Source organism: Lipophrys pholis (assembly GCF_963383615.2).
Source record: "Lipophrys pholis genome assembly, chromosome: 16".
In the NCBI taxonomy this organism is placed as follows: domain Eukaryota; kingdom Metazoa; phylum Chordata; class Actinopteri; order Blenniiformes; family Blenniidae; genus Lipophrys; species Lipophrys pholis.
The window spans coordinates 26,302,607-26,317,928 of NC_137634.1; the positions used below are offsets into that span (position 1 = coordinate 26,302,607).

General features: G+C 43.2%; 1 protein-coding gene across 1 annotated transcript; it reads left to right on the forward strand.

Annotated features, from left to right (window-relative positions):
• Positions 1–1,510: 1,510 nt before the first annotated feature.
• On the forward strand, positions 1,511–15,251 carry drll.2 (draculin-like, tandem duplicate 2; the record flags this gene model as incomplete). Its single annotated transcript, XM_080483442.1, has 4 exons — positions 1,511–1,598; positions 3,570–3,784; positions 7,515–7,704; positions 14,929–15,251. The coding sequence occupies 4 exons, from the start codon at positions 1,511–1,513 to the stop codon at positions 15,249–15,251; spliced, it is 816 nt and encodes a 271-aa protein (XP_080339568.1).
• Between the last annotated feature and the right edge of the window lie 71 nt (positions 15,252–15,322).

Here is a 15,322-nt window from a genome sequence, read left to right on the forward strand (position 1 = left end):
CCCTTTCAGGTGAATGCTCTTATCCTGAAGGATTAAATTACAGAGTTGTGAACCTGCTTCCTATCAACATTTAACAGGACTGCACATGTCTGGTTAAGTTAACCAGGTAACGGAGAGATATCCCGAGTATGTTTATCCCGGGTCGTAGTAAAGGCCTCAGGAATCATGGCTCAGCTTCAAAATGGATTTACATAAAAACAAATGTTGATGTGTCTCTTATTTCTGGACTTTTTGGAAGACTAGAATGTCGAAAAATGATCCATCTACATGTTCCTCTCCTTCCAACACAGAGAAAAAGTAGCTTTTTGTTTTTCATGATTACTACAGCCACTAAAACCAATACAAGATAATTACAAAGGACAGCTTAGTGCAGAAGACTCACTAAGCAAATTTCACCTGGAGCCACAAATAGCCTTTAAAGTAAAGATAACACACATTAGATTTTGTTCTCCAGTTTTAGCTGCTTAGTCCTTCTTACTTTTATTCAAGCTGTTCATTACATAACCTTTCAGACATTGGCTGATGAGTCTGTAAACCAGACAGCGGGTAAACCTGCGTGTCTCTGGAGCACTGTGCCTGTTCCTGCTGTCCTTCTTGGACTGACCTCTACTGCTATTTGCATGATGGGGTTTACTCTTGCTCTGCATTTGTATTTGCCATGCACAGGACAGTAAAATAAGATGCACACTGTTGATTTTCCTCTTAGGCACACTCTTACTGTGCACACTACAAGACCAGAATGTGCAGTTCATTTTCAAAGTGTGTTTGTTTTGCAGTCTGTCTGGGGACGTCAAGTTAGGTGTTATGGATTTAGAAATGTGAATGAATCTCAAAAGCACCAGTTCTGTTCAGATGTGCACAGGATCCTGGGTTAGAGGGAGCCTGAAACACAATGGAGTAGATACTATGACATTATGTTCAACAATAGAATCAACGTGCTGCGAGTGGCATCTTTCAGACTGTGAATGGACTTTGTGTGTTCCTAGAGGCTCAGTAATCCCTCCAAACAACTTCAACAGAAAGTCCCATCAGAAAGAGAAAAGACTGATTTACCTAGCAGTTAAGGCTGTGGCTCTTTGTGCTGGCTCCTGTTACTCAGACCGTGCCCTTTGTCTGAGGCCAGGGCTTGGTCCAAGTCCAACATTTGCATGCTAAGGAGTCACTTGAATTTGTAGCTCCCCGGATTCTCACTACCTGACATGCAAAACCAGAGGAAGACCAGTTAAAATGGCACACGCACACAGTCAGCACAGGTGTCACCGTCCCAGTCCGTCCTGCACCGGAGCCGTACACTGCCACCGCTCCTGCACAGCCTGACAAAAACCAGCGCTGTGATTTTTCGGGATCTCTGTAGCTCCAGCTCCAGGGCCGAGGTCGACTGTCAGTACAGTAATGTTCTAGGAGTGAGGGCAGAAAGGAAGGTCTGATCTGATTTTGTTCTGCTGTGGAGAGATCTCACTGGATCTGTGGGCCCGTTAAGCTGAGGGACGTCATTGGAAGGACTGAAAGGATGCCAAGGTCTTTCCTCATCAAGAAGAAACCTGGTCCGTGTGGTGCGTGGCAGTGGAAGGAACCAGAACATCACCAGTGGACAGAAGGTAACACACACACACACACACACACACACACACACACACACACACACACACACACACACACACACACACACACACCTTTTCATACTCCAAGAAGCACCTGGGCAAACTTGTAGGCCACGCCCCCCGCCATAGACCACGCCCCCTCATATTGAGCGCACTTCTGTGAAATGGCGGTTTTAACTTTTCAACTGCACAGCTTATTTCTTGCTTTCTGTTTCTGAAATAAAAAACAAAGTTTGTGTCCGAGCCACCATGTTGGTCTGGTTTTAATGGTTTTAACTGCCTTGAGTGATATGTTCAGGGGCATCAACTAAACTCTTATGCTACATGCTACATGCTAAATATTAACGTGCTTCAGGGCTCACACAGTAGCAAGGCTACATGCTAACGAGCTTCAGGGATCACACAATGGCGACGCTACCTGCTACATGCTAATGATTTTCAGAGCTCACACAGTAGCAAGGCTACATGCTACATGCTAATGAGCTTCAGGGCTCACGCGGTAGCAAGGCTACATGCTAAACAAAATGAAAATATGCTGATACAGTCATTATTGAGCAGGGGCGGTTGTGAAAATACAAAATGCCCCGCCCTGTCATGGACTTGTGGCAAAATGCAGACGTAAACAAGAAAAATCTGACCAATCACACAGTTTGTGGACCACGCAGAAGAAAAGACGAGGGGCACAGTCGGTCAAAATGTCTTCTGATAGACAGAGCTGAGCGAAGAGAATTACGTTATTTGTTCACTCAGATCTTTAGTGTCAGAAGTTTCTTCTGCTGTCCCGGGAGTATAAATTGACCTTCAAGGCCAATTCCTACTCCAGAAGACGCATCACTCAGGGCTGTCAACATCATACGTCCTGACCAAGACAAAAGAATTTCTGCTGGTTGTGTCAGCAAGTGAACTTTCATCTTCTTCTTTTGGGAGTATGTAGGGGCCTTAAGGGAGCCATCTAATTTACTGGCACATCATCACAAGCTGCACTACGCACCGTGATCAACACATCCAGGATCTCTCTGTTTCCTGGGTTGACTTATCCAGATGTGCCACCGCTAGTTCAACCCAGACCTACGTGTGAGCGTTCACGTGAAAGGGGCGGAGCTTGCAGCGTCTGACCAATCACACACGGCGAAATCCTGCAGAGCAGTTTGCAGATTACTGAAGGAGCAGTTCTTCTCTGAGATTATGAAGAATTCAAACACATCCAGCAGCTCAAAGCAACACTGCTGCTGCAGCCAAAACCAGAATATTCCTGACTTGTTAATGCTGACTTGGTAAGATTAGAGCAGATTAATCTATCAGTGATATAAATCCTAACCCTAACGGACAGCACGTCTGCTGATCAATCAATTTCACTTTATTCCATCAGAAAGGTTTCAGGCTGAACCTCCTCACTGCTCTTCTTTTACTTTAGATTTTCCATCCACTTGTTTTGAGGCTGAGTTTCTCTTGTGTTTTGTGTTGGAATATTAATTCATCACCGTGACGACAGGAGGAGTTCTGGTTTCCATAAATTCATGGTTCTGCAGTTCTGTCAGGTGTGATCATGAACCTCATAAAGACAAACAAACTCGGAACAAGTCAAGAACAAAACATCCCTCAAAATCTCAGTGATCAGGATTTATTTTATTATGTCAAAAAGATCGCTCTGAACCTGAGCACCAATCACCATCATTTAGGAATGGGCGGGGCATTTTCCAAGAGATCTGATTGGTCAGGAGGCGGAGCTCTGACCTCTTATCCAGAACATAACCTGCTCCGGAGCAGGTTAGACTTTCAGCGTCAGTTACCATGGTGATTTATCCTGGTGAGAAGTGAGCGAGCATCATAGTACAGAAAACCAGAGTTAATCCAGCTTGGTAGTACAGGCCTCTGGTCTTCTTATTCCCCAAGTATTTGTTGTTGAATGCAGTAATTTGACCATTTAATCTGTTCATCAACTAAAAGCTGCAACTTTACTTTTCGCAGGTGAAAATGAAATGTCCTGCAGTTCAGATGCTGAACAGCCGGCCGCCGCTTCACAACCAGCCTCTGCGTCAGGACCAGGAGCAGGATTCATAATGCCAGTACCTGTGGCAGTACCAGGAGGAGGAGGCAGTGAAGCTAAACCAGACTGGTCCACTCTGGTGCTCAGGAGCTCCTTCTACCATCCCAGCACATTGGCCCTGGTCAGTGGAACCAAGGTGACACCTTCTCATGTGGGAAACAATACCGTTCATGGGGTGATTGTCTTCATTCAGTCAGCTCTTATTGATCCTGATATGTAGAAAACCAATTATCATTACGCAGCAGTTTGTGTACATTTCCTTCAATCTAATGCTTCTTATGTGCTGGGGATGAGAGGATGTGTCCGGCCGAGTTTCTTCTGCCTCTCTGCTCTGCTTTTTTTGTGTTTTTTCACATACTATACTATGTTGTGTCAACCCTATCGACAAATAGCGGTGTCTCAGCAATCATTCCGTATAATCGCCACACGCTGTTAAGGCAGCCATGGAGGATTCTGTGGTACCTGGCACAGGTACAGAGACTTTTTCCCTCCAAAACTGGAATTCCACACCTCCTGGGCCTAGCAGCTGCTGCTAGCAGTGCGCCGGGGCAGGAGGAGATGACGGAGGGGATCCAGGGCCGGTGTCCAGACCAGGCAGAGGAAGTGCAGACCCCCAGGATTTTCAACCTGGCCGAGCGGGTCCTGTCTGAGGTCGGTTCCTGCCGGCAATCTGATGGGGGCGCAGCCCGTTCGTCATCCCCCGTGGGGAGCATCTCGGACCGGGTCTTTCCAACCCAGCATGTCTGTAATCCTACATCCCGCCAGCGTGTCCTGCTCCAGGTTACCTGTCAAGTAGACCGTCACATCCAGCCGCGGAGGAACGTATCGGACCGGACCGGTCGCACCACACCTGCATTCCACCAGAAGCGCCCAGCTAAATGCACGCTCCACTGTGAACAAGGAAACTGGATGTCATGTTCCTCAGGGAGACTTGGCAGCAGGAGAACGAGTACTTTCCCCTTAAAGTTCACAACAGACTCAATTGGCATTTATACAAGGGACATCTATTGGATTCCGAGGTACAGAAATGAAGGAGAGACTGGGTGGGATGAGTGTTTCACACTTCATATACAAGTAAAAAGCATGGGGGGGCTATTTTGGTGCATAAAAAACTTAATTTTGTAGTTGTAAAAGAAGAAAAAGATTCCGAAGGGAGAATGATATGTTTAGAGGTAAAAAATTAACGGGATTAATATTAATCTCTGCAATATTTATGCCCCAATATAGAGGATGCTAATTTTTTCCATAAACTAACCAAATAGTTGGAGACATATCAGGCGACTGTACAATAATTGAAGGAGACTTGAATGAAGTGTTAGACGTTGCGTTAGATAAGAACACTTTCTCCACAGAACAACCAAAAGACAGACTGCCTATCAAAGCAGTGACGAAAGGGTTAGGGTTAGGGTTAGAGTGGGGAACCCAGGGGTGTCCGAGCTTTGTTCCCCCGAGGGCCACATATGGAACAAAACACAAACAGCCGGGCCACTCACTGCCTCACCTGGCTTATTGAAGTAAATTAAATCAATCAGCCTCCTCCACTGCTCTGGACGGGATTTCTATTCTTTTAGAAGAAAAAGGGTGTCAGTTCATTCTCTTACAGCTGCCTCCGATTGCTCCTTGACAGGCCTGTATGAGAAGAGGGTGTGGATAAAATATCAATTATATATTATATATTTCAAGCTTGTTATGCAAATAACTTTGTTAACCGATCAGCTAATATTTGTTTTAAAAGTGCTATCAATGCAAAATGATTACATTTATTAAGTAATAGGGCTTAACAACACGATGAATGTGCATCCATGAAGTTGTGCTTCGGCCTGCAGGATGGCTGGCAGGTCTGGACTCAGGTTGGTGCTTGAGATGCGAAGGACGTCACAGAGATGGTTGTTGGTCATTTTAGTTCTGTCTGCTTTTGCTCAGGGTCATCAGACAAAACGTTAGTTCACATATATATGTACCCAGGTATTTGAAAGAAACGGTGATATTTCTCTTTGGACCACACATTGACACATGAACCAGCGACACTTCATCACACACAATGATTCCTGAAAACTCCAGCCACCGTGGAGATCTGGATAAACTCTGTCTCCGGTTGCATCTAAAGGAAGGGAGGCGGATTTTTACGTCACAATTTGTGACATCAGGTTTTTTTTCGAGGGTTCTGATTGGCTATAATGGCTTCATGCGTCTTGTTACACTGTCACCTGTTGCTGCTCATATCAGCTCTGAACCAGGTGGATATGCAGTTCTGGGTAAATGAATATTTTTTTTTTTAAACATAGAGGGGGAAATACAATCGAACCTGTGAGGATCAGGTAAGACTGACCGTCTGTACTGGACACGTCACTGAGCACAGACACATATTTACCTGTTAACTCACCTTAATGAGGACAACCTGCTGACGAGGACAACAAACAGGTTTTCCTGGTAAATTTCAAGCTGAGCGACACTGAAACGACCAAAATACCTGGGCTGGACCAGATTATTGGAATATTCAGACGTTGTGGTGTCAGGAGGTTAGTTTAGAGATGTGAATCATGGCCGCCTCCAGCAGCAGGGAGCTGCTCTGTGAAGCTCCTCTCCGTCAGCCCCTCCAGGATTTCCATACTACATGTCCGCAGACTGTGCCGGGCGGCGGGTGATACATGATTCCATCCATACTACACTCTGGGCTCACCTCCTTAACGTTCCTTAATGTAACGTAACCATCCATAAGGTTCCGTAACGCACCAAGAGGCTCCAATCTGGTCCCACCAAGCAAGGAGCCTATAGAGGATTTATACTAGTTTATTTTACATTTCATTGTATTTTGCACCAGAATGTTTCATTAAAATTGACTTTATGTTGCGATTGTAATCATTTTCAGTACTAACGGTTTGATCTTACAAAAATATAGATACTTTCATTACACACACTGTGACCACAACAAAGAAAAACTTTGAAGTGTAAATTTAAAGATTATTATAACAATATTTTACCAGTCTAGTCCACTCAGGAGGAAACTGGTGGTCCCTGAAATACATTAAATCTGATTTAATATTCATCTTGTATACATCTTATTTACATGTATGTATATGTATTTATATTGTATACATCTTGTATTGGTTCAGTTATCTGCTTTAAAATAACATATTTGGTGTTTGGTTCCTTCAATATCAACTGATCCTACAATTTGTCCTCGTGACCTGTCCCTCCAAAGAGAGGACACCTGTCTTCAGGTGACACTTGCCCTTGGATTGTAGGTCGTCCCTACATGGCAGGTTTTACTGTATCTGTGTTTGTAAAAACCAGGTACGTGTAAACGTGGCCTCACAGGAGCAGGTGAAGGAGTCCAGCAGGTGATATAAACTGGGAGTTAACACAGGTGGGACACATCAGGGTGATTGACACAAGACTCTCAGGTGCAGACGGTCTTCCTGTTGGGAGGAGCTCAGCAGGAACTTGGCAGTCACATGACCTGACGTCTGCCGTCAGAAAAAAAGAGGCAGATGAAGGCAGACTTGATCAAGTCCTTCCCTCTATATTTTTAGCAACCGTTTATCTTTTACAAAAGAATATCTACTTGTTAAATATTTTATTCTTGCTTTTTTGATATTTTACCATTCTATTTGATTAATTTTCTATTCTGTGTGAAGCAAGGCTGTAAAAAATGTCTGGATTAATCTATTCTATTCTATTCTATTCTATTCTATGTTCTCTAGGCCAGCAGTGGCCAAGAAGTCAGCTTGTGTTTGGGGGTTTAATGTGTGAATCCCAGAGCGGACCGCCTGCACTGAGGGTCCCTGAGAAAGACTTTTGTCTCTGAATAAGATGGTTAACCGGGAGATAATTGTGCTTCCTGTCTCTTCTGTCTGTCCCTCCAGCCTCGACCCCGCCCGTCCTCGGTCTCGGGTGACTTTGTGTGCTCGGTGTGCCACAAGATCTTCCCCTTGCAGCGCATGTTAACACGCCACCTCAAGTGCCACAGCCTCGTGAAGAGACACCCTTGTCGTTTCTGTGGCAAAGGATTCAACGATACCTTTGACTTGAAGAGGCACATGCGAACACATACAGGTCAGACACGTTGACACGTATTACACAGCCTGTGAGCCAAAAGCAGCCCACACGATGACCTTGCAAAGTGTAAAGAAAACAAAGGGTGTCTTACGCTTACTTTCAGTGAAAGTAACTGCTGTTCCTGATTTGTCCACTAGTGGTCACACATCATTTCAGTCTTATCCATCCATCGATCCATCTTGTCTATAGCTTAATCCTGTGCAGGGTCACATTGATTTCAGTATTACTAAGGTCATAATGTGAACATGAGACCCAGAAAGATGTAATTCTGATGTGCATACACCCTCATACAGGAACTTAATGAAATGTCGTTGAACACCTCTTCTGCAGAGGAGCTGAGGGAGGTGTGACTCAGGCTGCCTGCTACTGCAGGTAAAGCCCTCAGCTTCAGGTGGTTCAGGGAGGCCGTCACAGTAAAGTGAGTTTGTGAAGCGTCCACCAGGGGGTGGCAGAGTACAAAGGGAGAGTGAAGGGACCACCAGAGAAGAGGCAGTGTGGTCCTTGTACCTTCTGGCCATTCGACTTTCGTTTTGATATCGGAAAACGAAGAACAGAAATTGGGTCGTTTCCTGTTTCCTGTTATGCCTTTCTTAAACAAAGATCAGGAAATAAAATACGACCGTAATTCTTTATTTCAAGTTTGATTTGCCTGCCAGAAAACCCGGAAGTCGGCCCTCTTCTTCGCTTGATGGGAGAGTAAACAACGGCGCATCGCGTTGCTGCCCCCTTCAGGCTGCCTGTGAGCATTGAACTCGCCCACAGTTGATTCAGATGTTTATCTGGCTGCTGCAGTCTGAATTAAAAAAAACAAGATAAAAAATACACTACAACACTGGTGACCTGGCAACAAGGTCTGAGACACGGAACCTGGCAACCCCATCCTGCAAACTGAGGAACTCTTCATCCTGCTAATGTGTCAGGCAGACCTTTATTTTATACTTGACTCTGATATTTATCTACAAAGTAGTCAGGAGAATTTCCTTGTAAAAACCTCAGGAGACAGAACACACAGGAAGTTTAAGACATTTTATTACATTACTCTTGAAAGAAGAGACAAAGTCAAAGTACAACCTTGGAAAGAAACAACAGAAGTCATGCATACATGACAATTACATTTTGTTGGAGCTCAATTTAATATAATTCTAATTTTAGTTCAACAAACTTAACGGCTCACAGTTAGAAAAACATACAAACCTTCCCTAAATCCTTTCAATGTGATGATTCTGAAAGCAAAGAAAAAGGATTTGCATATCACAAATAACCTCTGAGTGCATGTAAACAACAACAAAACATTTAAATGAATCATTCAATTTTTAACAATACCATTCCTGCAAAGCAACCAGACGAGTCTGGACGGTGAAGCAGCAGCAGCAACAGAAGAAGAAGAGACTCGACTTCCAGGTTTTCCAGCAAATCAAACTTGAACTAAAGAATTACGGTCGTATTTTATTTCCTGAATTTTGTTTAACAAACACATCGACACGTCCAAGGTGGCGTAGGAGAAGGTGGAGCATGGGTGAGCTCTGCACCCAGGCTGGTCTTAAAAGCTGAAATTAATGAGCTTCGATGCATCGGATCATACGTGAAATGAGAGACATTGAAAATCAATGAATATTAAACTTTAACGTGCAGTTATATGTGAGAATTGGTTGATTATTTGATACTATCGCTTTTCTGTTCACAAGTGCTAGACGTGCCTATAATCAAACAACAGGAGGTGAAAGCACGATGTAATCTCTACTTCGAGCAATTGAGGATAGCAAACTACAGGTTCTTGTTCGACTTGAAACAATTGAAAAGACGGAACCACTTGGACGTGTCAATGAGCAACGATATGTGGAGGTCCAACAGCGGGTCAGCAAAACAGAGGACGACCTGCACGACGCAAGGGGGGGCGCTTAAAGACCCTGGAGAGGACTAGGACTTTACTGCTGTCAAAGGTGGACGACTTGAGAATAAGAGTGAGTGGGGTTCCCCGAGGCTTCAGAAGGAACCGATTCCACAGCTTTCATCCCGGAGTTACTCGGGACAGACCACTTCACGGAACCGCTGCGCCTGGAGAGACGCCACCGTCTCGGCGAAACGACCACGAACGCTTATTATGAAGCTCCTGAGTTATCAGGACAAAGCTTCTGAGTTATCAGGACAAAGCTCCTCAGTTATCAGGACAAAGCTCCTGAGTTATCAGGACAAAGCTTCTGAGTTATCAGGACAAAGCTCCTGAGATATCAGGACAAAGCTTCTGAGTTATCAGGACAAAGCTCCTGAGTTATCAGGACAAAGCTCCTGAGTTATCAGGACAAAGCTCCTCAGTTATCAAGACAAAGCTCCTCAGTTATCAGGACAAAGCTTCTGAGTTATCAAGACAAAACTCCTCAGTTATCAAGACAAAGCTCCTGAGTTATCAGGACAAAGCTCCTCAGTTATCAGGACAAAGCTCCTCAGTTATCAGGACAAAGCTTCTGAGTTATCAGGACAAAGCTCCTCAGTTATCAAGACAAAGCTCCTCAGTTATCAAGACAAAGCTCCTCAGTTATCAAGACAAAGCTCCTCAGTTGTCAGGACAAAGCTCTGAGTTATCAAGACAAAGCTCCTCAGTTATCAAGACAAAGCTCCTCAGTTATCAGGACAAAGCTCCTCAGTTATCAAGACAAAGCTCCTGAGTTATCAGGACAAAGCTCCTCAGTTATCAGGACAAAGCTCCTGAGTTATCAGGACAAAGCTCCTCAGTTATCAGGACAAAGCTCCTCAGTTATCAGGACAAAGCTTCTGAGTTATCAGGACAAAGCTCTGAGTTATCAAGACAAAGCTCCTCAGTTATCGGGACAAAGCTTCTGAGTTATCAGGACAAAGCTCCTCAGTTATCAAGACAAAGCTCTGAGTTATCAAGACAAAGCTCCTCAGTTATCAGGACAAAGCTCTGAGTTATCAAGACAAAGCTCCTCAGTTATCGGGACAAAGCTTCTGAGTTATCAGGACAAAGCTCCTGAGTTTTCAGGACAAAGAGAAGATTTTCCGCTCGGCAGGAGAGAAGAAGGAGCTTTTCTTTCACATCTTCCCGGACTTCAGCCGGGCGATTCCAGCCCAGCAAAGCAAAGCAAAGCAAAGCAAAGCAAAGCAAAGCAAAGCAAAGCAAAGCAAAGCAAAGCAAAGCAAAGCAAAGCAAAGCCTTCCTCCCGGTGAAAAAGAAACTTCAAACTCCCGGGATCAGATGTGCCATGAAATACCCAGCAGTACTGTCCATTACATGTCTGGGCAAATATCCCAGATTCCACTGACCTGTGGAGGCGCAGCAACATGTTGCTTCACAAGAAGCCCAGGCGGGGCGACCATCGTCCCCTGTGGAGTAATCCAACATGGCGCCGACCTCCGCTGCACTAAAGGGTTTCAATCCCACTCGTCTTCTCAATATTCCTTCCTGAGATTTTGCTTCAGTTTTAGACAGTTTCTGGAAATATTAGTCCACCGTTTGTTTGTTGTTGTTATTGACGTTTGTTGTTGTTGTTGTTTTTGTTCTTTGCAACAGAACTTTTGTTTATGAAATAATTTTTGGTAAATTACTACGATCTATTGTGTAACAGTGAAAGGGAAGCGCCTCACGCTTAGTTTTGACTTATGTACACTTAATCTATTTAAAAAGGGAATTTAATATGAAATAAAGCAACAAAACTTAAATGATTTAAATTTGAACAAAAAAAGGAAAGAAGAAGAAAAAGCTGTATAGGAACATATTAATTATTTAAAAAAAAATGCAGATTGATTTATGAAGTGTCTGTTGACCATTAGTTCCTGCTCATCCTTTCAGGTTGATATTAGACATGTGCCTCTTCTAAATGTCAGGACTCAGTTAGCAGCGCAGCATGCTCTCCTCTGGGCTGCTCTGGCTGCCTGGGGGGTGTGGGGGATACAGGGGTTGGTCAACCTAGATCTAGACTGCTGTTGGTCAGCGTTAAACCGATTACTTGAGGAAACTGGAATGGTTGATATTTGGCGTAGATTAAATCCAGTAAATAAAAACCACATTTTATTCAAGCCCTCAGAAATCCTCCTCACGAATTGATTTCTTTTTAGTTCCACAAAATTCTGTTGAACTGATTGAAAAATGTGGCATCGGATCAATTCATATTTCAGATCATGCTCCAGTTTTCTTGCATATAAAAGTATCAAAACATTACTCACATCGAAGTACATGGAATTGTAATCGGTCCATAATATAATATCCGACCCAGACTTTTGTTCTTCCGCTCACAAAGAACTTCTACTTTTCATAGCAGAAAAAACAAAGAATATACAAACCCTTCAGTACTATCTAACTCAGGCTTATCTGAGAGGATTAATTATTACTTATTGTTCTGCTAGAAAGAAAAAGAAGCTGAGTGAGCAGAAGCGTCTGGAGATAGAGCTACAAGAAGCTGAACTAAATGATAAAACGGTAATGAAGCGAATTGGGCCGATCTCTTAAGTACAAGAACGACACTCAAGGCCCCCTTTGACCCAAAATGCAGAAAAAACACAGTTTAAGCAAAAACATAAAGTATATGTTCAGGCCAATAGGACAGGGAAATATCTGTCTAATCTCATTAATAATAAAGTTCCAAACAAAGAAATAATACAAATTAAAGACAAAAATGGGAAACTGCAACAATCAAACAATGAAATTTTAAAAGTCTTTCATGAAGATTATTCATCTCCGTATACTACTAATCTAACAGATATTCACAGAAATACCAACCACTTTTCTGAACAGTTAAACTTGCCTAAAGTATCGGAAGTAGATAAACTGAGCTGTGAGACGGATAGAACGTGTGAAGAAATAGAGAAGGTGGTCGATACTCTGCCTTCAGGGAGGCAGGAGGCCTGATGAGCTGCTCCCCCAAACATAGAAAGCTTTGAAAGACATTTTTGCACCGTTGCTAACAAATATGTAGACACATTCCTTCTCAGCCAAAAAACTACCCACTTCTATTCAACAGGCTTTAAATAAAGTAATATTAAAGGAAAATAAGGACCCAAATAACCCTGCCTCTTATAGGCATAATACGGATGGTAAGAAGATTTTAGCAAAACTGCTTGCAACCTGAAATAAAAAGTATTTTACCAAAAATTGTGAATCATGATCAAACAGGATTTGCGGCTACTAGAAACTCATATTCAAATATCAGAAGAGTCTTAAATATATTACAGTATGTCACGTTAAAAAAATCTAATGTTTTGATTGTAACATTAGATGCTGAGGAAGTATTTGATGACATCGAATGGCTTTATTTGTTTCAAACTTTAAAGAAATTTTCTTTTGGTGAAGTTGTTTTTGGATTGGGTGAAACTCTTATACTTCACTCCAGAAGCCTCAGTTTGTATAAATGGAGGGACATCAGATCCAGTTATGATCAGCAAAGGTAGTAAACAAGGATGTCCCCTGTCCCCTCTACTTTTCATCTTAGCAGTGGAGCCACTGGCTGAAATGATCAGAAGCTCCTCGTTAGTTAAAGGAGCCAAACTAAAGACAGAACACACAAGATCTCTCTTTATGCAGACGATATGCTTTTATTTTGAAGTGATCCATTATCTTCTGTTCCGCCTCATTTGAATATAATTAATGCATTTGGAGAGCTATCGGGATATAAAGTAAACTGAGACATCTCTGGCTCTACCAATGGGGAAATGGAATATTCTCATTTAACAAAATCAAAGCCCTTTAGGTTATCGACCAACAGATTTAAATACCTGAGCAGAGGGCGGTTCAGGCCGACCCAGACTCTGATGGCGGAGGTGAAGAGAACAGAACCTGCAACCAAGCTGGTGGACCAACTGTCCACTCAGACACAAACAGAGGCTGAGGAGCCCGGCGGGATCTGTGTCCCGGAGTCTCACAAACACAACGAAACCATTAACGTTTCTGCCCAGATACTCATTCTCTCCCTGGAGCTGGGAGCAGGCAGGCGTGTGCTTCCAAAGAGTTTGCTGCCTTTGGTGCAGGAACACAGGGGAGAGATATTCTCTCTCGTCCAGCAAGTTGAAATCCCGGTTCTGGTTCTGGTTCTGGTTCTGGTTCTGGTTCTGGTGTGCCTTCACACGTGGCTCTTTACGCCTCCTTGTGGGAGCCGAAGACAGGAGGTCCGGCTTGGATTAACGGGGCGGAGCGGGATCCTCCCTCGTATACCTGAGTCTGCTTTCCAGGTCCCCTGCTGGGTTCAGCCGGGTGTGGACCGATGACTGAACAGAGTTTCAGGTCCGGATGCTCCTGCTGGTGAGGGAGCGGTGGTGCAGCCCAGATATTCATATTTATTAATGACTGAAAATCTAAGAGCGTAAAAAAGCACACAGTTTATTCTGAAATTCTTTCTGAGGTTTTGGATTGGTGTGTTGTTTGAAAATCCACCTGAGATACTTTTTGTTTTCACTAAAACTCAAACTAGTTATTTTTTCATTCACACAAACAGAAAAGTGTTCAGAATTTATCAAATGTGTGCAGGTTTGTTAATGATCATATTTATTAATGACTGAAAATCTAAGAGCTTAAGAAAACAATTTATTTTGCGCTTCTCTGTTTTTTGAGGGTTTTTTCAAAGAATTCTAAAATACATTGAAATATGAATTGATGTATTGTTTGAAAATATACCTGATGTACCTTTTGTTTTCACTAAACTCAGATGAACTATCATTCCAAGTAAACCAGCAACAAATCACAATCATTTTCTAAAATAGGTTAATTGAGCTTCTGCTTGTATTTGTTTACAAGTATGTTAATGAAAGAGTCTTATTAAGTGTCTTTGTTCAATATCAGTTTAAAAGTACTATAATTTTCACCACTAGGGGGCTCTCTCGATCTAATAAAGGCAAGCTTGTTTTACTGTGTTTTATAAACGCACTGTATTTAAATGAAGTTAACATTGAAATTAAAATTATAATGAAAAGCTTCACCTAAGAAATTTACCAGCAGCCGCCACTGGGCAACACCTCTGCTGTACGAACAATATACGTCATAATGATGAAGTGAAAAACATTTGCTTCCTTTAATACTTGTTAAAACAAATCTAAAATCAGTTTTTGTGTCAGAAACTTTTGTTGATAGTTTGATGTCTGGAAAAAAAAAAAAAAAAGTTCTCCGTCTTGATTGCTGGACTTCTTACATGACTGGAAGTTCCAGAGTTCAGGGGGTTTGACCCTGTCACACTGAGATGTAATTGAATGTATGGCGTGCCTCCTCTCCTCCTGCTGCAGGAATCCGTCCCTATAAGTGTGAGCTCTGTGAGAAGGCCTTCACACAGCGCTGCTCCCTGGAGTCACACATGAGGAAGATTCACGGGGTTCACCAGCAGTACGCCTACCGCCAGCGGCGCTCCAAGATCTTTGTGTGTGAGGACTGTGGTTTCACCTCCAGCCGGCCCGACGAGTACTTCCTGCATGTGAGGCAGTGCCACCCGGGCAGTCCGGCCCTGCGGAGGTACTACCGCCGCCAGGCCAGCGAGAACAGCAGCTTCACGTCGGCCGAGCGGAAACTCAACCCGTATTTAATGTATTCAAGTCCTGCTTATTACATGTAGGACTGCTTTCACTTCATCACTGTGATGAACTGCAGCTATTTGAAAACACATTTAGAAGTGATATTCAATAC